Source organism: Patagioenas fasciata, chromosome 3 (assembly GCF_037038585.1).
Source record: "Patagioenas fasciata isolate bPatFas1 chromosome 3, bPatFas1.hap1, whole genome shotgun sequence".
NCBI lineage: Eukaryota > Metazoa > Chordata > Aves > Columbiformes > Columbidae > Patagioenas > Patagioenas fasciata.
Genome location: NC_092522.1, coordinates 77,422,506 through 77,449,628, shown reverse-complemented (window position 1 = coordinate 77,449,628; position 27,123 = coordinate 77,422,506). Strand labels below are relative to the sequence as shown.

General features: G+C 38.8%; 1 protein-coding gene across 3 annotated transcripts in view; it reads right to left on the bottom strand.

Annotated features, from left to right (window-relative positions):
- The window catches only part of CDK19 (cyclin dependent kinase 19), a 137,745-nt gene that overhangs the window by 39,244 nt on the left and 71,378 nt on the right, over positions 1-27,123 (bottom strand). For all 3 annotated transcript variants that reach the window (XM_065834115.2, XM_071806642.1, XM_071806641.1), the window contains one exon: positions 131-188. In XM_065834115.2, coding sequence (XP_065690187.1) covers positions 131-188 — 58 coding nt within the window. The remainder of the gene's footprint in view (positions 1-130; positions 189-27,123) is intronic.

The window sequence follows — 27,123 nt, the reverse complement described above, 5'->3', positions numbered from 1 at the left end:
AAAAATTGAATTAAATGTTGTGCATTCATATACTTCTAGAACAATGAAGATTTGTTTCTATCTTACACTGAAGATGCAGCTTTTGAAGTAATTCCTTAGCTGTGAAATGAAAATTTCTCATGATGTTTACCTATTTTGACTCTTCCTCTCTCAGGACCTTCACCCATTACCAGAATGTTTGCTGGTTTCTGGAAAAAAAAAAAAAGCAGATTATTTAGCCAACCAGCCCTTGATGATTATCTTAATGAATAATAAAAATTTGTACATTTATTTTATAATTGAAACATTTCTATGAATTCCCTTAGAAATCTAAAATTACCATACCTTTATGTTTTGCTGACATTTAGTTTTTATTCCTAGTTCCCAACATCACAGTTAGAAAAAATAGTACTTTGACATTTCACAGTAAGAAATGCAATTTTAAATCAAATCTGCATTTTCATTTTTATCAGAATGATCATGTTCATTACTGAGATTTTCTTCTACAGAAACTTCTTCCACCAGGCCACCATTTATGCCACACATCAATAACCTGGCAAGAACTACTTTCGGTAACTTATTGAAAATGATGCCAAATCTTGGTATGCAAATGCATAGATGAGAGTTGCTTTTGTTACCATCATATATAATTACATTTTTAAAGCTATGCTTGTTTTTAGTGTATGAATGAAAAAAATCACATCAGCAAAAGCAATTTTTTCCACAAAGCACATCTCATGCTGAGATTTCACTTAAAACAGGCCTATACACAGACAGCTGCGTCCACAAGCTTTTGACAGTGTAGACAACAGCTTTACAAGTAGAACAAAACCTTTATAGGCATTTTATACAATCTGCAGTTGTTTGCAACCAGCTGCTTGTGAACACCATATAAAATCTGCACATGACATCACAGCAATTGTTCTGCAATTAGGATCTAGGTTCCCTCAGACATCAATAGTCATTCCTTGGAAGCTTTTCCCCCATTGTGTTAACAGCTGTGAAAAAGTAAACAAGATTTAAAACATTAAGTGATTTGAATGAAGAGATGCATAACAAAGTTCCAAAGCAGAATTTTTGGAAGGTTCATCCAAACATTCATTATGTTTAAAATCCCTAATGCCTGAAGAGGTCTGCTCAAGCAGGAATTACTCAAGAATCTGAAAGAGACATCCAGAAAGCCAGCACCACAGTCCACTTAATTTCTCGGTTCTTCACGCTTGCCACTGTTTACCTTGAATTAAGACACTCTAAATTAAGGTTACTAAATTTGGCTCAAAATTGCAAATCCTTAGCTTTTTTTTGGGGAAAACAAACAAACACCACCAAAAAACCCCACCACCACAAACACCAAACAGCACTACTTCACCTATTCTTTCTCCTGCTCCCCAGGCAGCTGTTCTCCCTTCCCACTTCCCCCCCAATCCCAGCCATCGCCTCCTCCCTGGCTCCAGTCACAGCCTCTTTCCAACCCTGCTCCAGGTGCTCTTGTCTCTTTTACTCATCACCATCTCCGACTTCCCATTCCCCAACGTATTTTTGGAACCCTTCAAAGAGGGGAATACGCATTCCATTCCTGGAGAACGTAATAGCTATTTTAATTGATCTTGAGTAAACACTCACCAGCAAAACTAGGACAGATAAAGATCATGCTTGCTCTTAGCTAATATTTAATGATCATGAAATCTATACTCCAAAGCAACTGGTCAAACTCTGGTTTCACATTTACGTATTACTTGAATTGAATATTCTGGAAAAAGAGAACAATCCTATTCTGCCTATTCAGAAACCAGGCAGCAAGGGAAGCATGCAAGTTCACATTATATTTTATCCATTAGAAATCACATAGCTAAAATTGTCCCAACCGAGACAGCAAAATTCCAGTCTTCTTGTCAGAATTCTTGTCTGAACTCCTGCCTAGCAACCTCGATTGAGAATTGAGTATTAATCAAAACAACTTCAATAGACCTTTACATTCAGGATTAGATTTTAGGCACTATAAAATGCATTTATTTGTTAAGTGAACAGAGTTGATAAAATGTAATTATTGCACTGATTTCTAGTTGGGTTTTTTTTGTTGTTGTTCTGTTGTTTGTTTTGGTTTGTTTGTTTATTCCTAGAGGAATTATGTTGTAAGAAATAAAGTGTGTAACACCAGAAGATGTTCTAAGAGAAAATTTAAAATCTAAGCAGATACAACAAGATTCTCAAAACAAAACACCTTATAAGATTCATATTTTATATGTCTACTACAAGATTCTTCACGCAACAATTTCTTCATGGAAAAAAAGTACTATATTATTCACTGACGTAAGCCACACCATGCACAGAATAGTTCAGGTCATAGAAGACCTCTGGAGATCAAGTCCAAATCCCCTGCTCAAAGCAGGGTCAACTACAGCAGGTTGCTCAGGCCTGAGTGCAGTTGGGTTTTAAGTATCTCCAGAGATGGAGACTCCACAGCCTCTCTGTGAAACCCCAGTGTTTGATCACCCTCATAGTAAAAAAAGGTTTCTTTGTCCATTTAATTTATGACCCTTGTCTCTCGTCCTGTCACTGGATAGCACTGAGAACTCTGGCTCAGCTTCCGTTATTCCCACTTACCAGGTATGTACACACATTGGTAAGATGCCCACTACCCGAGCCTCCTCTTCTTGAGGCTGAACGGCCCCAGCTCTGTCAGCCTCAGAAAGACACTCCAAACCCCTAAGCAACATAGTGACCCTATACATAGAAGGGATACCCTAGGTTGAAAGCTGTGGAAGCAAGGAACTCGTCCATTTATGTATTTTTAAGCCAGAAAGTTTTGAAGAGATGTTGTTCCATACAAAACTTAAATCTGTACTAGTATTTAATCCACGGAGGATCAGAACCCTGCACAGGCAACCAGTAGAGAAACATGCTAATTTATAAACTTACTAGATGACACATCCATTAGCTCTTGTGAATCTCTCTATCTGACAGAGTCATGGCAGGAAGAGAGAGTGAAAACAAAAAAGAGTAAAGTGTGAAACAATTGAAAGCTTAGTCTTATTTCAGAAGACCAAGTGCCTCTCCTGAGGCACCACCACTAATGTGGAGACAACAGGTATTTTGTGGATGGCAATCTGACACCTGTGGGATCCCCACCAACCTGCAGACCACTGTCTCAGTGACAGCTTGACGGTGGCAGCTTCCCGAGAGGTAGGAAATCTTCATTCAAACGTGCTCCTTACGTCAGAAGGAGAACACACCTGAACTTGCTTCTTATTTCCCACACAAGCAAATTACTGCTTGGTTATCAGCTACTAAAAAGACGAGAACTTTCCCAGTTCCGCTTGCTGGTTCTGTTCTGGTTAGGAAGCATTTTCTACTGTATGCATGCTGAACCAGTCGAAGAGTAACACTAACTGGAGAGGATCCATCTTTCTGACAAATGATATCCAGCTCTGCTGCCCATACATTTTTATTTAATAAAAATTAAAAGCTTCACAGGAGCTTAAAACATAGGTAATGTGTTTTGTGGTTGTGTCAGCAGGGGTGGTTCCTCAGGGTCTTGGCCATACGAGCGGTGCCAAGGCAGAGTAGAACTTCGGGTGCTCACGTATGGAGGAAAGACTTTGGGTTATTTCAGAGGGATTAATTTGGTATCAGAGATACTCAGGAAAGTAGGTAATGAACATTTCCAACATGAGGTAAGTCAGAGGACTGCTAAAGGGAATGCAAACAACTGCTTTTTGGAGAAGGGAGAACATGTTGGTCTAATCTCTAGATACATAGGATTTTAAGTATCAAAACATTTTACTCTGAGATAGTCACTTAATAGTCTACTCTAGAATTGCATTCTAGTATAGTATAGTTTCTGGACAGCTGCAAAAATCAGATTAAAACGTGGGAATGAGAGAAACTGAAAAGCCTCGTGCTTCATGTATGTTCAGGTTAGATGCAAGTTACAAGCACCAGTCTGGTTCCTGAAACAAATCTTGCTGCTGTGCATGTGATGAATAAAATGGAGTTTTAGGTGGAAGAAAACATGAAGGCCCAAGCAGCTAAGAGACCAAAACATGACACACACTTCAAGTAAATCATGTCTCTTTCTGAGAGGACAGAATTTTAGTCAAGAAAGTTTGAGAAGCCCTGCTTAAAATATTTAACTAACTACTCAATAAAGGTGAGGTAACTCAACAAGGACTACACTTCTGAGCCAGTTACATCCCGATTAATAACCTCCCTATTTTCCTTGAACCTCCCCTTGCTGAGAACACAAAACACCAGCTGGGAAGCAAAGCGATGCTGCTGCATCTCCACCTATCCAGTTGCTATAGAAACAACAGAAACAGAAAGAGTTAGGAGTCTCACATTTAAGATCAGCTATAAAAATGAACAGAGAAATCCCTGCTGAGAAATGCAGTTGAGGTTTGACTGTCTAAAGAATATTTGCGAAAAAGAAGAAGGTCAATAGCAACAAACAGCTGAAGCAAAAACCTGAACTATCTGCAAAAGGAGATGCAGATGGCAATGACTGAACAGGTTCTCTTTCCAAGTAATAAGCATGGATAATATATTTACTTTTCTACATCAGTGGGAGAGTGGGAATAAAGCAATTAACAGATCATGGTGGGAGAGAAATGAAAATGTTTGGCTAACAAGTATGTTTTAATAAATAATAGAAGTATCACGGATGGGACTCATATGGATATCCATGCTACCTTAATCAATTTATTCCTATTTAAATATTTAGACAGTAGATTAGAATAAAGGCTGAAGGAAAAGAAACGATTTATGCTTTTGAAAGAGCATAACAGGTCAAAACAGGAACAACAGCCTAACAATAGATGGCAATACTTCAGTTTTAATGGTTATTGTTGTTATCTCCTCAAGTACAGCAGTGACACAATTCTTCAGAGATTTGGTGGAGAATTATATTCTTATGAGAAAATGTCCATAGGGACATACCACTTTCCATACACCATTCTTTATTGTTTATATCCCAACAAATGTGTTTCCCTTTTGGAATGTATCACTGAACAAAGAATAATCTGAAATTAAGAGGTTTCCATTGTGAAATATATTGCAAGTCTTTTAGATAAAAGCTCTCCCCACAATTAAAGAAACTGGCTTGTGATGAGATCCTTTCAAGTCTCCATTATTTAAAAAAGCAATTGTAAACAGCACAGTGTTGATACATAGACGTGCTTGCAATATACAAGAACCAGAGCAGTGGTGATGTTGTCTTAGCTTTTGGCACACTGCTCTACCAATGACGTGGCTCTTAAACAAGATGAGAGTGCTCTACTCCGCGGGCACTGAGTCTTCTTCTGGAAGATTAGGAAGAAGCTGCAGATTGTTCACAGAAATTTGGAAACAAAGCTTTTGCTCTTCTCGTCCAGAAGGTAATGTGGGCACTTCCCTGCCTTGGGTCAATGCTGTTCAAACGCAGACAATGTGTTCAGATCAATACACTGGCATACCGGCCCTAACGCTTTTGATAACGATCGATCTATTTAATGCAGGATTTTAAAAAGAAATGGTTCCAAAAAGATTTTATCATGGACTGCAAACCTCCAAATCATTATCACTTCCATTCTCATTACTTCCACATACTGAAAACCATACAGAATTTTTTTTTATCATCATTTCCTTCTCCTTTTTTAGAAAACCATTTGGTGAACATTTTCCTGATATTGAAGCACCAGACAAAAGTATATCATATAGACTAATGTATCTTCACTTCTGCTTCTTTTTACAAGCATTACATACTGTGAACTCATATTAGAGTCACTGCTCTGTCTACACAGCCTCACTTTCAGCTTGGTTTGTTTCAGCTGTTAGCCTTACCTTTACAAAAAAACCACCACCTATTTAATGTTATTGTTTGCCTAGATTTGTAAATCCATACCATTTTCTTCTACTCTTTCTCTGCTCTGTTAAAATTATTGACCTTGCAAAGTGATATCATTAACAAATCTCATCAATACATTTATCATTTGATTCAAATCAATAATGTTTCTACAGATATTATCAAATCCAAAAATAAAACTGATTACTATGGCACATCTGAAAAGGCAGTAAAATCACAAGGAATGTAAAATGCTTTGAAATAGTACATAATTCAAATGAAATAAAAACTTGTTTGAATCTAGAAAGGAGGAAAAAAAAAAGAAGCAGACACATTAAGTAAATGTATGGCAACACAGCAATCAGAGAATACCACTAAAGGCTTTTACAGTTAAATTAAAAAAACAAAATCCAAAACAACTAGAATCAATCAGTCCACAAGATTTTGCAATAAAAAATGAAATTACAAACAAAAGCAGACATAAAATTTTACAGCTGTCACTAGATTATCTTTGAATTCAAAAAAGTACTTGATTAGCTATCATCAGAGGAACATCATCAACAACAAAAACACTTTAAAATGTATTCATAGCACATAGGAAACTATATTTAATGCATATAAACATTAATATGAGAATAATACATACACGGTAACAGTTCTTTTTCTCTCCACTCTTCTTTCTTATAAAAATAATTTTAAAATGAAACATATACAGAACTGATAAAGACATTGGTAGTGGGTGCCGTTGTTTGAGAGGAAAAAATCTTTTGTATAATTCTGAGAGATGGAAATGGGATATTCCATCATAAACCTTGGTGTCAGATTATCTTAGGGACTTGCATTAACTGTTGAACTGATATGGTCAAAATAATCACTAATTCTAGACATCAGCAATTCTAATAGCAACCAGAAGTGCAGAGTGCACCTCAAGCTCTGGAACCAATGGTAAGTAGCTAGAAGCAGGAAAACACTGCACAGAAAATATCTGAAATATTTATTTGGAATGCCTTAGATAAATATTTCGGTTAAACAGATTCCTTGCCTGTGTCTGTTATGTGTTGAGAGGGGAAACGTAGCTTTTTCTTATCAGAGCTGGCTATCAAAGAAATCTTTTCATGTTTATATATTCTTATAAAACTCCTCTATGCACAGAGAGCAAAAGCAAGCAGAAATACTAAAACTATGCCTACAGTGCAATCATAGATCACCACATATTAAAAAAAAAAAAAAGTCCCTGAAATAAACTTAAGATTAAGCCTACAACAACAGCAAAGATGTGATCACGCTGGCTTCATTACAGACTGATTCAAACCAGTCCATGACCCTGGACACTCTTGGAGAATCAGTCAAAACCATACAATGCGTTGGGCTGGACAGGACCTCTGGTGCTGCAAACAGGGAGGTCACCCCGCTCAAACCGGTGCCAACTTCCAAGATAGAACTGACTGAAGCTTCATCAGGTCCCTGAGCATCATACCCAAGGTAGTTGCAATTCTCCAAGGATGGAAGTTCCTGAGCCTTGCTAGTGGGCAACCCCTTACCCTGTCTGACCTATCTCATGACGAAAAATTGTTTTCCTTCACATAATCGAAATGCCGCTTGGGGAAATGTGTTTCTGTGCCTCTTCCTTTATCTTCTCTACAACCTCCCACTAGGCAGTTAAAGTCCACGTTGAAAACGCTGCATGTGGACGAATGCAGTGGCAGAAAAGCTGACACAGGCAGAGCTCTCTCCATCACCCTGCTGTACTGATATTGCACCTTGGGCTGAACAGTTACGTAGCTGCTATATTTTAACACTGGAAACATATATTTAAGAAGACAGAGCCAGCCTAGAAGTCCAGACTCTAGAACACACTCAGTACAAACTTACTTTACCATGCCTTCCCTTACTCTCATACATAACCACCCTTATGATAATGAAATCAGTAGTCAGGTGAAGCATTCATATCTGTTTTGCTTCATTTTTCACTGGCTGGATGTTCTCTTGAGAGGCATATACCGCAACTGACATTAATTCTTTAAATTCACTCCAAGCACTCTCCTGAATTAGCCAAAATATACATGTTCCTTGTAAGAAGACTCCGCTTCAAAAACAATTTGAAACAATGGTTTCTTAGGCAATTGCTAGAAAAGATATTTAATTTATAAACTCAAGGTGTTTGATGATTGTTGAAACAGGAAAAGACTATTCAACAGACTCTATTCCTTGGTTAATCTATGGATAATATAGTTACAGTTATGTCACTGGAAAATGGACTGCAGACACAAGGGGAATATGAAATACGAGCAATCACAAGAGGAGAATATAACTCTGAGCTACATAAAAGTTCAGAAGTGAAACAATCTTCCTTCCATACACCATTCTTTCAGGTTTCTTATGGCTGACAGAGCATTAAATTACCGCAAGACAAAAATGAAAATTCCAGACAAATTTGGATGCCGGGCATTGCTTCTATTATGACAATCTCCACAGTGTACTAGTTTGCCTGTGGTTCCACTCCAATCAATGACAATGAAGTACAAGTGACAAAGAAAAGAACGAGAAATCCTCACATTAGAAGAATGCCAAAATATTAGACATCAATTAAATTTTATGTTGCTATGCAACATTATCCAAAGCATTCTGCTCGTGCTAGTGCTGCAATGGCATATTTGTACTTATAATGTGACATGTAACCTTGAGAAGGACAAAGAAGGGGGAAGATGGAAACAAAAAGAAAAATATGATCATAAATTATCTATGAAAATTAAAATGTCACAAAGTGAATGTTTAAATAATACACTGAATTCATATTGTCCCTGGGATTTTCAACACATTGCAGTACACACTCCAGCAAAGTTCCCATGAAGGCCCTCAGCAATCATCTAGGGCCTTCTCTTCAGGCTTTGTCTGGGCTCTCTGAGAGCACCAAGGGGGGCACGGGACAAGACAAACTCAACCTCTGCTGCCCCATTTCTGACAGTGCAGATGTGCAGGCCCATTGTGCATGGGAACAGATGACTCACCTCAGAAATAATATGGAAGAATGTTCTGCTTTTTAAGATATTACGAATAGGAAATGGAGAAATAAATTTCACTCCATAGAAGCACAAAGTCTTCTCTCTGTTGGGGCTTCAAGAGACATCCCAAATGCCCCAAAATACTGCATCCGAGCCCAGTCTGTGCATCTCTGCTGTCAAGTCCCTATTAGATATTCTTCACGCATGATCTTTACTCTGAATAACAACCCAAAGGCAAACAAACTGAGAAGATATCTGCATGTGTGAAAGATTACAAACACTACCACTTTCTTCACCTATTTAAAGGAAAAAGTGAAGAGACAGCAAATCTGACAGAACTCTAACCTGAGAAAGCCTACAGCTGTACGAACCTTGGGACTGGAATTTGAGAGGAGGGGGAAATAAGATCATGAGATTCTCACCTGTTCCTGCTGTTAGAACTCTTCATCTATTTGCATGAGTTTGTTTCTATTACAGCAGTGTGAAAATGAGATACCATCAATGTTCTAGCTCTAATTCTTTCAGCTGCAGCACTAAATTCCACCATTGCCAAATCCTGGTATTTGTTTTATTCGACTGGTTCTGACTACACCCAGTTTAGTAGGGTTATTAAGACAGGAGGATTAAGCCTCTACCCAATCAAAGGACATATGACTGAAAGTGAGAGTGCTGACACTGTCATAAAACATTTTGTTAATTGCCTTTCACAAAGCATCTTTGGCAGTAAAACTCCAGTACCTCCATTCCCCTGAGAGTCTGGTAGACTCAAAGAATTAACAAAGCTTTTCTGACTGCAATAAATAATATAGTACCAAAAGAATAGATACAAATGTAACCCATTTTCATGACAAATCAGCTTCTGTTTGGATAGCTTAGTTTGAATGTATTAGGTTGAAACAGAAAAGTCCTTTAATGGAAATTTCAAAGGAGGGAAAGAATAAGAAAAAGGTAGCATGGTTATCTGAAGAGGTTATTTCCATATTAATTGGGTCTTAAGAGTCCCTTTTTGTCTGCACACAGACACACGAATACAGCTTAAGGGAGTCAAAACTATGGAATATATTTCATTATTATTTTACAGCATAAACTTTTGGTAAGATTTAGAAAAGCAATAAATACACTAAATTTTACAAGACCTTATAGTTTTATGTCTAATAATATTTCATATTGTTTAGTTAGCTCTTGTCAGTTTATTAAGTAATTCTTTTGCAGCATTAAGCTACAATATTTATCCACTTATCATTTATGCTCTTTTACTATACTTAGAATCTCAAGGGAAAGAAAGATGAGGACCCATCTTTCCTCCCTGCTTCTTCAATGCTGAGTCTGAAGACTAAAAAAATCTAATCCTTATATGATCAACTTAAATGTCTGTTATACTACAGCATCAATTTCTCTCTCGTGTGGAAATAATTTATATCATAACCCAAATATTTTCATACTCCTTCTAAGACTGTTTTATTGAAACAAGCTCTTGGTTTCCAGTGTTTACAGGAATAAGTTACATGCCACCTTCTCACTATGGTTTATCCAGCAGATGAGTGTTCAGGTTTCAGGAAGAAATTTTAACACTCTATCACCAGCCTTGTCACCTACAGCAATACTAATTGGGATTTAGCAGTCTAGTAGACCCTAAGGTCTCAGACCCACCATCCAGTTACCACGTTCTAGATGACTTAGTAATGTACCAGCTGAGATAGCACAACCTTACATGGTTTGCAGTGGAAAAAAGCAACTATGGACCACAAAGTGAGCAGAGGCACAAAGTACGTCAGCTGACACATTAATTACAAACAACATTAAGCAAAACATAACCTTTAAAATCCATTCTAATACAAACTCGTTTCTTAGTTGATCACCATCACTCTGTTAGTCCCAGGCCCCAGATAGAACCTCTCCATCTCTCAGTCAGTTCATGTTGAAGCTCTTCCCTCACTCTACAGTTTCCTGACTTTTGAGGATCTTCAAGCCCATTCAGGCTCTGATTTTTAAGGAGCTGAGCATCAATGGCCAGGTTCTTTAGCAACAATTGTATTTCAAACCCAGCCTTGTATCATAAAGCTGCATAAAGCTCCTTGTTTTCCCTTGGGTGTGGTCCCAAGGTGTCACCATCTGAACAAGCAACTACAGAGTTTTAAAAGTGACCAGTAAATAAGTCTGCCTTTGTGGTAACAAATCCTCAGTTTGTTTCCCACTGTTATTCAGAAGTGCAATTGTTTCATAACTTCAACCAGAGTTCACAGGAGAAGAGAATCTCCACATCAGAGAGTCACAGAATGGAGGGGGTTGAAAGGAACTTCTGGAAGATCATCTTGTCCAACCCATCTGCTAAAGTATTTTCACTGAGAGCAGATTGCACAGGAATGCGTCCAGGTGGGCTCTGAATGTCTCCAGAGAAGGAGACTCCACAACCTCTCTGGGCAGCCTGTTCCAGTGCTCTGGCACCCTCCAAGTAAAGAAGTTTCTCCTCATATTCAGATGGAACCTCCTGTGCTGCAGACTGTGCTCGATGCCCATCATCCTTTTGCTGGGCACCACTGAAAGGAGTCTGGTCCCATCCTCTTGACATCCACCCTTGAGATATTTATAAACATCGATGAGATCCCCTCTCAGCCTTCTCTAGGTTGAACAGATTCAGCTCTCTCAGCCTCTCCTCATAAGAAAGGTGCTCTAAGCCCCTAATTGATCATCTCAAGTGCTGTCCTGCATCACGCAGCCCACAGTGCCCCTTCAAGCAGGGCTCTCAGCTGGCTGGTCTGCCCAGCCTCTGCTGGGGCTCCACTGGTTCTTTCGGATCCAAAGGCACTAATGAGATTTTAGGAGGTGGTTAACATAGCAGGAGACACAGTAAAACATTTTTGGATACACTGCAATACCAGCACTTAGTACTTGACTTCAATATCACAAAGTTGGTAAAAGACCAATACAATATGATGATTCTCTTAAGTCTTCATAGGTTATCTGCATGTAGAAGAAAAGGTTAGGCAGAGGTCACAAAGGATATGTTTAGAGATAGATTCATAAGTTACAATACTTCTACTTGTTTTTTGAAGCCTGAAAGACTTATTCATTACCTGCCAGTTTTAGTTACTCCCACATACAAATGAGGTTAAAAGATATCAGGTAGCAAATCTGCGTGTGTTTATGTTAGTGATGAGACTTTATAACGTTTCTCAAGACCAAATATATTTAATGTATGCACCCTCCTCAAAATTTAGAAGAATACTGCATTCCCTTTCTGCTCACTTCATCAGTAAATGCTATAGAAAGGAGCCTAATGGTCAGCTGGCATTCAAAATCTTATGGTATTCCTTCTGCAGAACAAACTCCAATCTTCACTGCAGCATAAACCCAGTCTAACAATAAAGTTCTATACAGTCTAGATCTGACTGAAAAACTGAAGACCTAATGCTTATACCAACACCAATTCAGAATTATCAGCATCCCTACTCAATTTGAAACCTTCCTGTCACAAGAATTCTTCAGATAAATTAAAGGTCATATGTGCTTAAGCAGATTTTCCACCAATTCAAAATAGTTTTCTAACAGGTCAGGCAGGAGCAAGAATAAACCACTTGAATCCAGAACGAATTTTCATCAACAACCATAAACAACTGAATGTTATTGATCCAGAATACTGCTATTCCAAACACCGGTGAACACTGCCCCTGCAACAACCCAGTTCAAGTATTTTATTGTTTATTTACGCAACGCTTCTTGTACACAAAGGGCAAAATGGGTAAAGTACTGAACAAAATGGCTGTCTTTTTAGAAAGCTGTAATCAGAGGCCAGGAGATTAAAAGGGCACAGGAGCAAACACAATCTGCACATCGGGCAGGGAACAAACAGCAACTGCAGAGGCAGAGCTCAGGGGGTTGGTGTCAAGGAGGGAGAGAACTTGGAGAACAGAAACTGGAGAGGTTCTTTCAGCCAAAGACTGACCCATAAAACAACAGAGATGGCAGGAGCAAGGGACAGAGACCAAGGGAAGTACCTGCAGGCACAGGCAATGCTGGGAGAGGCTGGGAAAGGTATATGAGAAGCAGGGAAAAAGTTGGCTCTTGAACTTGGTTCAAGAAAAGAAAAAGAATTTAAAGTTAAGATTTAACAAGCCAATTAAAAAGTTACAGAGACCACAAATTATCTCTTAAGAGCCTCAAACATTTATCCCAGTTACTTAGCTGCTGTATGTATAGTCCAAGATAGTTCAGTTTTCTTGTCCTGGGAAAGAGAAATACTCTAGTTTCTCAAATACCATAGTATTAACACAGCCTGACAAATATTGGGTTTCAATTTTTTTTAAACATTAAACAGTTCCACTTTGTAGAATGGCATTTGTAATTTGTGTTTTAACATCAACAGTCACAGCCCAAGAAGAGCTGGAAGCAAAGGTTGTAAATACTGTTATGTACTCTGCTGTCATGGGCATGAAAAGTGTTTTTCCCTACTTAGAACTCCTTCTATGGTTTCCAGGTTTTGCTCAGAAAAACGTAACTCCTTAGCCAGAAGAGTCTTTCTTTCTGCAGAATACTTCGCAGCTGCTCATTTCAAACCAGCACCTCTAAAATTTCAATATAAAGATTCTGCAGATACCAAGGCAAAGTATGCTGGACACAACTAAGAGAGACTCTTAAGTCCACAGCACTATCACTTAAGTGCTGTGAATACTGCTCTTCCTTTCACAGATTATCAGAATGGATGGGGTTGGAAGTAACCTCTGGAGATCATCTAGTCCAACCCATCTGCTAAAGCAGGTTCACCTAGAGTAGACTGCACAGGAATGTGTCCAGGCAGGTTTTGAATGTCTCCAGAGAAGGAGACTCCACAACCTCTCTGGGTAGCCTGTTCCAGTGCTCTGGCATCCTCCAAGTAAATAAGTTTCTCCTCATGTTGAGATGGAACCTCCTGTGTTTCAGTCTGTGCCCATTGCCCGTCATCCTGCCATTGGGCAACACTGAAAAGAGTCTGGTCCCATCCTCTTGACACCCACCCTTGAGATATTTGTAAGCATTGATAAGATCCCCTCTCTCAGTCTTCTCCAGGCTGAACAGACCCAATTCTCTCAGTCTCTCCTTTCCATCTATGAATCTCTTATTAGCAATAAGATAGCATTTGAGGGTGAAAATTTCACAAGAGTTCATGGCACCCTGTTTGTGAACCTACAAACCTCGGCCACAAACAGCTCACACAGCACTTTGGTTCTAGTGAGAAATGCCTCAATGCCTCATACATTTGCTTGAAAAACCAAATGCAGCAAGTTTAGTACTTCTCAACAGCATAAACAAGGTGTGAGATTCCACTTAAAAATGGTTTATATATATATATTTATCCATTAAACAGTCTCAGTTCTACAGGCATTTTCATGTGCAGAGTAACACACTTGAAGTAGCCTTAGAAATTTGTGGAGTTAGATGATCAAACTATTTGGCGAAGTGAAAGTGTGAGCTGTCAGCACCTCCGCCAATGCACAGGTAACCACACACAGAATCGCAGAATGTCAGGGATTGGAAGTGACCTCGAAAGATCATCTAGTCCAATCCCCCTGCCAGAGCAGGAACACCTAGACCAGGTTAATACGTCCAGGTGGGTTTTGAATGTCTCCAGAGAAGGAGACTCCACAACCTCCCTGGGCAGCCTGTTCGAGCGCTGTCACCCTCACTGTGAAGACGTTTCTTGTCATATTTAAGTGGAACCTCTTGTGTTCCAGTTTGTACCCACTGCCCCTTGTCCTACTGTTGGTTGTCACTGAGAAGAGCCTGGCTCCACGCTCGTGACACTCACCCTTTACATATTTATAAACATTAATGAGGTTACCCCTCAGTCTTCTCTTCTCCAAGCTAAAGAGACCCAGTTCCCTCAGCCTTTCCTCATACGGGAGATGCTCCAGTCCCTTAATCATCTTTGTTGCCCTGTGCTGGACTCTCTCCAGCAGTTCCCTGTCCTTCTGGAACTGAGGGGCCCAGAACTGGACACAATATTCCAGGTGTGGTCTTACCAGGGCAGAGTAGAGCGGGAGGAGAACCTCTCCTGACCTGCTAACCACCCCCCTTCTAAAACACACTCTGATCGTGCAGGTATTCTGCAGGAAGCACTAAGCACCTCGCTCCTTTTCATGAAGGAATAATGAACGGTATCTTTTATTTACCGAGGATACTGCTGGTAAAAGTGTGCCCACAGGCAGGTAGGGCAGATAAGGAGTTTCAAGTTCATACTGTCACTTGCACCCATCATAAAGTTGTCTCCGTCAAGAAAACATGCCCATACTCTGACCTGCAAGTCTCGGATGAAGAGGTTCCTCAGTTCAGTGACTATGCATATGATAACCAAGCTGTAGAAGAGAAGTGGAGAAATCTCTCTGATAAACGAGTTTATCCATCTGCCTCGATTTCTTACAATGTTTACAAAGTCAACACAGGACTGAAGCAACTACATTTTGTCAAATTCACAATTATTCCACTAAGGATTCCATAATATTTATGACAGCTTTCCAGTTCTCAAATTTAAAATAACCCAGCTAAAACAGAGTGCTTGTATATTTGATACATAATTGATACAGTGACTTGAAGTATTCATAGAAATTACTACAGTTTATTAAAAGCTGCACACTAGATAGTAAAATGTTAACCTTCTGCCCTAAAACTGTCGTGATTTGTGAATATAAGCAGACAAAAAAAATATGTTCGAAAAAGCAATGAAGGCAACCAGCTCTGAATAACTTACACAAAAAGCAAGTAATTTCTTCATTTCCTTTCTTCGGAAGTGTATGAAGATTTTTTTTGGGGGAAAATAAGTGCACTAAATACATTTATTTTACAATATTTAGTGTAATGTGCTACTACAAGGTGGTATTTCAGATTCTAAAAGTTTGTTTCTGTAGTATAGTGCTTATATTTTCACTTTTATTTTCCTACCTAATAAAAATGCATCAAAAGACAATTATGTTAACAGATGCTTTCATGAACAAATTCATTAGGTATTAGTATTACTTGTCCTCATTAACGCGAACCAAAAAGCAGTTCTTGGCAGGATACAAACTGGTGGTGCTTAAATATTTAGGTAGCCAACTTGAGACAAGGTGTGGGAGTCTGATCGTTAACCGCTTTTGAAGATTAGGTTCTTTCCAAATGACATATGCAGCTCAAAACCAACAAATGATTAAGTCATCTTAGAAAAATTTAACCTAATACTCTATCAACTATTCATTTATGTGTTCATGTCTCTGGAGTTACTTGCAACGTTTTTGTAACAGTTCTATAGCAAGAATCAAGACCCCCCCTTACACACGGAATTGAAGCTGCTGTACTGTACCTAATACTCTGTGGAAGAGCTAATTAGTTATTGACTTGGAATGCCTACAGCCAGTTTTCAGCATCAGCTATTAAAAGATTTTTTCAATCAATCACCAATCAAGGCCGATTCTGGACTGAAGTCTGTGGCTGAAGATTTTCAAACACATTTACAAACTTGCCATGCAAAATAACTGGGATCAGCTTGACAACTCCAAGAACCCCATGGTCAGCAGCAATACATATACTTCCAATAATATAAATAACAGAAATATTTCTGGGAAGGGGTGGTTTTTTGTTGTGGTTGGGTTTGTTTGCTTGTTTTGTTTTTTGTTTGGGTTTTTTTGTTTTGTAAGTTGGTTCTCTTTTTACTTTTGAAGCATAAGGACAGAAAGTTGCCTCCTGTTAAAGAAAAAAAATAGCACCTGCCAAACCCAAAATAGATAAAACTCTTTTTTTGTTTTGCAAGGGATTTTCCCAATAATTTCCACATGCTTTAGAAGAATTAGATATAAACTAAGACGTGTCAGAGCTATAGACTGCAATAGCTCAAACATACATGACCGTGATCACATCATTCATGCTTAAAGCTACTAATGGAAGTTAAAAGCTAGAAGGCATAGGGAAAGAAGATTTGGTACACACAATATTGAATGAGGAATCACAGAAAAGCTGTTTTGGGAAGCCATCTTTTCTGAGGCAGAACCACCGCAGTAGGGACTGTTACCAACTTCAGAATCTAGAGACCCTCAGGTATTAATGAGCCTATGAACTTTTTGAATGAGTATGGTACTTTTAACTAGAACCTAAAATAAAGAAGGACCACCCCTCTGTGTCGGTCACGTTATGAAACGTAGTGTTCTACCTGCACCAGCCACAGAGCTCCAAGTTGTGAAGGCTGAAGGGAGGAGCAATAATTAAGGCTGTGAAGATGAAAAGGTGTATTCCAGGAAAGTCAAAGCTGAGTCAAGGTTATATGAGTAATGTTAAAGAGGCGGCAAAATGCAGATCAACAGATACAGGTATGTGGGCAGAGGAGCAGGAAGTTGGAAGCAAATGAAAGATCTGCATCAAGAAAGAAAACAGAGAAGTTGTGAAGAAGGCTCTACGTGCCGAAAACAAAATCTGAAACAGTTCAGAACTAATTATAATATTTTTCCATTCAACAATTATGCCCTTTTTTAAAATGAAAAACAACTTGCATAGACATGCAGTGGCTCTGAGATACCAGCAACTCCTGAGAAACATTCTGTGATTCATGTCGAAAACACGAGCCTGTTAAAGTGTGGCAGGTCAAGCTGTCCTATTTTTATTTTTTTTTTTTTAATTAAACAACTAGAAACACATAGTACACTTTCAAAGAAAGATATGATTGTCCTCTACTACAGCAAATTTGCCCCCTTTTGCTAGGAAAAATGTCTATGTTTTTAGTGCTTGAGGTTTATGATTTACCTCACAGTTCACAGCTGATGTTGCCAGTAAGTCCTTGGACATTCTCAAGTGCTTCAAATGCAAATAAACTCCCTGTGGGAATCTTTTTTTTTTTTTTCTAAACTGCATAAATAGGCCAGGCTCTCAACTCCTGTTCCTCCAAGACAGATTATGACTATTGAAAAATCTACTGTGCAATGAAAAACCTTTGAGAAAACGTCTAGCTTTCCAAGATACCATCAGAGCACTTTCTAGTCCCTGGTAGTCTGTCCCATGCTTTGCATATGCTATGTTCATCACCTGAAATTCTTCTCTATAGTTACAACATCCATTCTGAAAATAGTCACACTACAAACTAAAGACCACGCCGAATGTCTAGGGAAGGTTTATTTCAGAGGCAACAATAGCTTTACTACAGATTTAATGGCTGTAATGTCCCTACTATTAAAAATCTAAAGGCTATCAACTCATTCAACAACTTGAAATCTGATACTAATAAGATTAAAAAGTATACTGGCACACCCCCACTAATTCTGAACTCTTTTGTAAGACTGAAGTGGGTCTTACATACCAATGACTAAATTAGGCACGCACTTTAGGAACTCTGTCCCCAAAAGGTTGAATTGTTCTACAAGTTCAACATATGGGTGCCAGTCAGAAAAAAATTATCATAAAGTCATTATTATATCGATATGTTAGGTACCAGCATTTTAATGAAATCATCCTCAGAAACAATGCAAGTCACTTGGAATTTAACACAGTATCTGTCCAGTTTTAATGATGGTCAGTTAGGCAATTTTATCTCGCTCTCATTAAGGAGCAAGGTATCAAAGGGCTACGCATTTTCTGCAGGTAAGCAGTTACTACAGAGCAACTAACGCAGAGTAAATCCACACCCTAGACTGCCTTGCTGTAACTTGTTCATGTAGCCATACTCTCTGCTCTAGTTTAATTTTTTTCAACTATATTAAAACTACCTAAATAGCGAAGAAGGGTTCTAAGTCATGTGCACCAAGAAAAACAGCTGTGCAGTTTCAAGCACGGCTGCATCTAGCAGCCCACGCTGTCTCGCTGCTGGAGATAATGACCCAGGCAGTTGTGGTGAATGGGCTGCAGCCCTCCAGCCCACTTTAGCACCTCGGTAGGAAAATATCCCTTTGTCAAGGGCAAAAGTGAGCACTCGGACCGTGGGCTGGGAGAGCGGCAGCAGAGAAGTGCAGTGGCATCTTCTCCCAAGTAGCAAGCGATAGGACAAGAGGAAATGGCCTCAAGTTGCACCAGGGGAGGTTCAGATTGGATATGAGGAAAAATTTCTGCACGGAAAGGGTTGTCGAGCATTGGAACAGGCTGCCCAGGGAAATGGAGTCACCAACCCTGGAGGTGTTTAAAAGGTATTTAGACAAGGTTCTTACGGACATGGTTTAGTGCTAGACTTAGGTTAGGTTATGGTTGGACTCAATGATCCTGAGGGCCTCTTCCAACCGAAACGATTCTAAGATCACTGCCCGTGTGGTACCCAGCATAGCCTCCAGCAATGGAGGGCTGGGCGGGCTGAGACAGCAGCACCTTGCACAGGTACAGCAGAACTGAGCACAACTCCATTTCCAGACCACTCAGAATAGCCACAAAGAAGTTGAACACAATTTAGTTGATCTATTTCAACAGACAATGCAGACTTTCCTGAGTGTTCCCCAGAGGGAAAAAAAGAGGGAGATTAGCATCTAGTATTTTTCCAACGAAGCAAAAAGTCGTAAATGAACAGAACTGTGGGGACCAGCACTTCAGTAAACTCCAGGTTACAAAGGGATACATATCCACATAGACAAGGATAAAATAAGCATCAAAAGGTGCGCATTGCAGGAGGAAAAACAGCTTGAAAATTCAGTAAACTAGTAGAAAACAGCTCTATTTGTTTAACGTTTTTTCAAACTGAACACACCACTTGAGTATACGCTTAGATATTTTCATGTTACATAGAAAAGAGAACATTTAGGTGCCCTAAAATGTTCAGTGCTACTGTACGCCCTTCCCATCCCACTACAGAAGCTGGCACTGAAGAACAAGCAGTTCCCCACCACAGAAAGGAGACACACACACACACACACACACACACGGATCAGCTTCCAAGTAAATCCCAAGTCCCAGCAAACTGCAGCAGTCAGCCAGCCACAGCATATGGATTTGGTGACAGTAAAAATCAGTAAGAAGCTACTGCAAAATTATTATACTATCCAGCTAAGCAGAAATTTAAAGCACATGCATTACCCCAAACCTGCATTTCTCTTGGTTTTAACTATCAAGAATTCAAATTACTATTTACTTGACAAACGATCAGTTTTAGAGCCGAGACTGGAATTCACATCCTGAATTTCAATAAGAAAAAGCCCAACTATAATATCCCACTTAAGAGACTTAATTTCAGCTGAGCTGACAAACAGCCAGTCGCGCTCACAGTTCAACAGCCACAAAAATATTCTTCTAGCATTAGAAGTCAGTATCAGCTCATTAAAATATGACCTACTGGAGTTTGCACTTAATTCATAATTCTAAGAATCATCATCCACAACTGTTACATCAAAAATAACCATATGAAAGGGAAATCAAAGTAAAAATGTACAAGCATGTTTCATGGATTAAAGAAAAATGCAGAACAGAAGATACATTTGTGAAAAACCCACTCTGGCAGCAATTACAGCACAAGACAAAATGGCTTGAGTAGCTGAAATCCCCCATTCCAAGAGGAATTTCAGGAATGTAAAATATTGTCTGCAGAATAATTTTCTTACACAGGAGTTATATTTGAGAACACCACCCATATAGAACATTATCATGCTAAATTTTAGGATAACATGCAAGTGTAAACTCTAAGTACAATCTTACTTCATTTTTATTACCCTTTTCCCCCCTGGGGCGGGGAGGGGGGGAGACGACAGGGGTGTAAAATGCTTCAAAAATAAATAAATAAATAAAAATCACACACACACAAAAAACCCCCAAACACACAGAAGTGGTTAAATAGAAATAAAGCAGAAATAAAGTGAACTAACACAAAACCAACCAAAATTTACGTTTAAGTTTATTATACCAGTAGGAACCATCGCATCACAGAGGAGGGCTAGCTTGGGGATGGGAGGGAGGGGTTGTCTGAGAATGCAAAACCATAATCCAAATATAAAATCTTTTTTTTCCAGATGCCATCAACTTATTTAAATAGAATAAAAGAATTTCCACACTGCTTTTTACTACTTCACAAGGCAGAAGAAGAAGGTTACTGAACTCTCAGGAAGTACTTCTACAAGCCACTGAAAGGAAACCAGAAGGTAACAGGGAGTTGGGCTCTAACACCACTGAGGTGCTGAACAGACTAGAATGGGGGTCTGTCAAAACGCCTGTTGTATAGTCACAAGTGCTTTAGTATCCAGAAGGCAGGAAAACAACAAAAAAAGAACAGTTAAAAAAATCCTGTTAGCCCAGAGGTTTGATATACAGAGAGCTGTATGTGTTCAATACTGACTACGTGCTTGCACTACGATGAGCCTTTATTGACTAGAAATCTTCACTACTTCGCTGTTAATAGGTGAAAGAATATAACGAATACTTTTATCAGTGGTCCAGACATGCTGAAGGTTTGTTCCTGTATTTATTAAAATGGTTTGAAAATTTAATTTCAAGGTATTTTTAGATGAAATTCAGAAAAACAAGTGTAAGATTACCATAATCCTCCCTAAAGATGAATTTGAAAATCTAGTGTCCAAGTTCTCAGAGGACCACTTCACATCGTTGGTCACTTCACAGATTACATAAAGGATTTCCTTCGTTTTCATTAACAGACGTAACTGTGCTATTTGATCTTATAGCTAAAGTAAGGCCAATGGTTTCTGAAATGTCAGCCAGAAAGCAGAAAGGATAGAGGTTGGAGAAGATAAAGAGGCCTTGAGAGAAGCCACCAGTGAAACACCAGCTGATCAGTCACTTTTGCAGAGCCAGTTTCTTTGACAAGGTTCACACATAACAAAACTGGAGAATAAAGTAATATCGTTTGTTAGTCACTGCAGCTTGCAAATGCAGAGAAATGAGAAATGCACACAAGAAAGCACATGATGGCAAGCAACATGAAGAAAAAATGCAGAGTTTTCATTTTTTCTTTATTGTATGTTGTCTTCATTGATTTTAACATACTTCTTTTAAGCTTCATTACTTTCTATTACTGTAAATATGAACATGTCAACAATGTGGTGACAACCTTTGCAGCCTTATTCAGAAGGGGCAACGAATCCAAACAGAAATAACCTGATAGACACAACTTGTAACTAATCCCATTATTCCAAAGGCACTTCCTCCAACAGAACTAAAAAAGTAAAAAGTCTTTTATGAAAGAAAAACTTTTAAAAGCTTCTTCTAAACTTGGTCTTTTTCATTTAGAACGCAAAACCCAGTTTGCTCACTCTGGTCAGCTGCACCAGTAAGGTAAATACATCATGTATTTACCAGAAACCTTCATACAGCAGATGGTATCTGAGTTGGGGCTCTTAGAAAGATGACATTTTCCTTCTGTTTCTTCTGTATCAGGAATAAACCAAATAAATTCTAGAATTACTTTAATACTTTTGCTTCCTTCTCACCCTTTTTTCACCTCAGGAAAAGAGAGATGAAGCTCACAGGAGCCATATGTTCTCTGTTGACTTAAGCAGCAAAACGCAGCCAACAGAACATTAAATCAGTCCCTTTGTTTCTTCTGACTCATCTGAATTTATATCCAGTCAGGTTTTTATGGGCACAAGCTTGTTTCAGAACCTGAGGTAAAACATTTTTCTTCAACTGCAATTATTTTTATTAGTAAAAATTAATCTACAAACATCTTAATACTCTTGCCACAAACCAAAAGGTATGCATTACTCAGTCTTGGAAAAATTGTTGTTTCCATGTACTCAATAGAGGTAATACTCTGTGCAGGTCTTCATAAACCTTTCTGAATCACATGAAGATCGTTTTTAACAACTGAAGGAGAAAAACAAAGTTCTGAGCAATGAGAAATGCACTATTTTTGAGTAGGTGCCTCTCAATATATGTCTAATATTTAAAAAGAAAATTAAAAAAGAGAAAGGCATACACTGATATGCTCAGTTTACTGAGTACTTGAAATTTCTGTGTTGTTTCCATATCTAGAAGCATGTATCCATACAGACACATATGTAAGCACCCACATACTGTTGTTCCTCAGCAGTACATAAAAAGGCCTATCCTCTCTAACCAGATATGAAAGAAGAAAAATATGTTAACCTTTCAGCTAATAAATTCAAATCACTTTCTGAAGTCTGAAGTCTAGTCTCTCAAAATACATAGGTTTAGCTTGTATTTCCTTTTTTTGAGAATCTGCAGGCTGAGGATGATCATGAATAAGGTTCTTTGACACTGTGGGAAGTTCCCTTCACCCCAAAGATATCATGCAGATGGAATAATAAAGGATTAAGAGGCTTAAACCCGTACACAGCTAGGGAAGAACGTGAGTTGGAAGTGCGTGTCCATACACATTTGTGCACCCTTCTCATGCGTGCACACACACACGATGACACAGAATGGTGTGGATTACAATTACAGTGTTTTTTAAAAGTTTAAAGAAACTGGCAGACAGATTGACTCACTATTTATTTATAGGAGGTGTGTGCACACCCCAAAGGGTGAACAGGGCCAAGAAGCTCTTCAAGCCAGTGCAAAATCACTGGCAGAAGGCAGGACCCAACAGTTCCACATTCCTACATAGCAGCTGCTCATCAAGAAAGAGGTGCATGAACCTACGTCTAAATTTATTTTTGATATCAGCACACGAAAATCCTTTTTTAGAACTGCTGGTAAAAGGGGAGTTTCCCACACTTGCCATTATACATTTTATCTTGTCATTATACATCTTATCTGCTGCTTTTTAGGTAACTTTCTATTTACTTACTGGCCTGGAAAATCTTCTTGGGAGGGCCCAGAGAGGAACAGGACGGAGTAGTTAAACACTATAAACTAGTAATAATAGGTACTGAGAGTTTTTTTCATTTCTCAAAGGCTTTGACATGAAAGCAGAAGTAAAAGGTCAGTATCCACTTCACAAAATTGTAAGAAATTTTCTAGTGCCTTCATACAACATGCCATTTATTATAATCCTTAGTCTTTGTTAATACTTCCAGCTCATAAGAAAAGTATCAAACAACAGAAAAAATAGCTACATAAAACACAGATATTATACTGCTTTCAGTCAAAGATTTCATGGCACTTAAAGCAGCAAGTTACAAATTATACCCATAAATAGCTAACAGATTGGGAAATAGAGGCAAAGACAGGTCAAGTGGGTCATATAAAGTGGCAGCAAAGTTTCAGAGCAGAGTCCAGGTACCCATCCATGGTAAGAGACTACAGATTTACATACTGTCTAGAGGAGGATTACCATAAGAAAATAATGACTGGGTTTTGGATGAACCCCCAAACCAAAAGTCAACTGGTCAACTAAAAACCGGAAAACTGTTGGAGCTTTATTGAATTTAATATAAGTGAATTATTGAAGATTTGCTAAAATCTTGGTATTTCATACAAACACAGCAATGGATTACTAAAAATACAAATTCGGAATATATAAATAACAAATAACATTCTCACTAGAGTTAGAGAATGAAACACTACACAGTTTAATCATTTCTGAGAAGGCTGTGCCTTTGAGGGAGACACAATTTGCTGATTCCCACAGAAAGTCACCTCTCTGGCTCCTTCAGTTTGGGCTTTCCCCTCCTCCTTGCCTTCTGACCGCAGAAAACCCACAGCCTCCAGACAGCTACTGTTTCCAGATAACCCTGAGAGAGAACAACTAGTACATTGTCCCCTGCACACCACTCCCAAGAGATGTGGAGTGGGAACACTGGGGAAGACAGCTTGCCCTGAGTGCAATCACGGCCAGCTGGAGCTGGCACCGGTCACCACATGGGCGTCTCGTGGCTCTGCTGAAGATTTACACTTGGAAAGGAACTGAGTTTACTGTTACTGCAGTGAGTAGATATTCAGGGGACCTGTTAAGAAGCCTGAATCCAGGAGCTCACATGTCTGATCCCCCTAAAGGCTGTCTATAGATATTCACTACATAAACAGACATGCAAAGTCAAAATTAAATAAAATCTCAGCTGTCTGCTATGTCCTTCTACCAAAAATGCACAGATTAGCACTCCATGAATTCTGTAGATGGCAGAAGTGCACAGACACTCCATAATCCCCTCCAGGAAAAAACAAACTGATGAGATTAAGTACACAATGAAAATACGTTAATACAGATGAGAAACTAAAGAACGCATATATGATCTTCTCCTGCCTCAAGAGACAAGGATTCGGTAATTAAAAAGCTGGAGATGGAAAACCAGTGTCAAAGTCTTTACCACAGCTGGATTACTCCTCCCAGTCCCCCTTAGTGAAGCTGGAGTAAGAAGGCTGACTTGGAGAAAAAGAGTTACACCAAGAAAACCACACATGGACATGGAAGCATCATCAGCTTAGCCAACCACAACAACAAATCTTAGACTTTGTGTGCTGAGAAATTTCAGGTGTTTATCTTAGTCTTACTGGCCAAAAGCTAAACACCAACAAAGCAACAAATTTACAGGTGCCAAAACGGTTATGAAGGGGGAGGATTACAGGTCATATACTTCACACTACCAGCAGAATAGGACAATGTCACTGAAAATGGAAATCTACCCTTCCCTTATGTCCAATCTTTGTCCACTTGGCTCCCACACATATACCCATTTTGCCCACATATCCACCTTACATAAGCATTTGTGTAATTGCATGCTGAACCAGATCAGGGAATGAACTTGCATACAGATTGACCTCTTCTTCCTAAATCTAATTTTAACTCACATTAGTTTGCCAATCCTCAGCTCAGAGGAGGAGGAGCACAGTGGGGCAGAGACGAGTAGAGGCAGCATGGGCTCCTTCTTCATCAACACCAAGTTTTACACCCAAACCTGCCCAGGGAACCACCGCGTCTAGAATCTACCCTCTGCCTCATTTGTACTTTAGACACCCAAATATTTTTCTAAACATAATAATACAAATCAATTATTAGAGTAAAAGGATTTTTTAAAAAAAATCTCTGCAGTTTAAGACTCATGGACACCTTTTGTTCCATCAGGACATGTTAACTCTGCCTTCTGTACGTAAATCAAAATTGTGAGTTCAAAGATGTGTCAAACATTGAGTATTTTCACATACGTTGCTCTTTAATTTGTAAAACAACACACACAACCAATTTAAATATTCTAAAGCTGTAGAGGAGCAATACAAGAGAAACTGAGAAATCCTTAGTCAAAGTTAGTTTGTACAACTATTGCAATGAGAAATTGTCTGATTTCAGAGTGCAGAAACCAACCGCTTAGCACAATCCTAAGGGGAAAAGGGGAAATAAAAAAAAATAAATCTGCATTTCTCTGGCGAGTTCAATTTCAAACACGCATTTTTCAACCAGTAGTTTTAATAACATTAAACAGTACTCTAAAGAAACGCTCAAGGACGTAAGTGGAATCTTAAATTAATTCCTCAGTATGGTTTCTGGCACTTAAAACATCTCATAGATAATACCTCCCTCCAGGAAAATGCATTCTATTACAAACAGAAATTGCTTTTATCAAGTTCTAAAGCAAACGGTATCTGCCTGCTTTTGTCCTTAAGCAACTAACATCAACTACAGAAGGGTCATTAGCACAAGAAACAGTGCCAAAATCCTTTCTGTTGCTAACATGAAGGCACACTGTGAACAGTGTACGGAATATCTCCATTTTTAGACATCTCTGCAAAGGAAGGCCTTTGTTGAGCATTCCTGTAGCATCTAAATAATTCACATTTAAGGGAAGAGGGGACAAAGACATCATAATACCCTGAAATACTGTACTCTACATGCTGCATCTTCTAACTTGCTGTTAATGCAAGGTATGGAGCCCAATTTTTTATCTCCTTCAAGTGGACAGCCCACAGTGTATACAGAGTACTTTAAAAAAGAAAAGCTTAGTATGAAAAGGCTCTTTCTTTAATATCTATCTATATTAACCTCTGGTTCACAATAAAGTGTCCCAGCAGCTAGCGGAGCCAGCAAAGCCTCCCTTGTCTCACTCGTGGCTTTCAGGAATGCTGCTGTCTTGAAAAGGCAAAATTATCGCTGCCCAACAACATGCAATCCAACAACAAAATCCCATTCCAAATGGCTTGACAGGAAAACAAATGTATGGATTTTTATAGACTTGGGTCAACTCCATGGTGTATGAACTGACACAATGCTATTCAAAGAACCCAAAACTCTAATGCTCCTGTCCCGTAATTTGTACTGGTTTGAATCTCAAGGCAAAGAAAGATACCGTTGAATAGGTTTTAAATCGACAAAAATTAACAGTTTAGCCAAAAAAACTATACCTAAAAAGTCACTTAGCACCTTTCAGCTACCTTCAGGATAAGAAAGCTAGAAACAAAATAATTCAAATATTACAAGAAATTGGAAGATACCCTACACTAAATTATTTTTATATTTCTAGAAGTATGAGTGTGAGTGTATATGGTGTTATAATTAGCCTCAGTTTGGTCGCTTTTCTA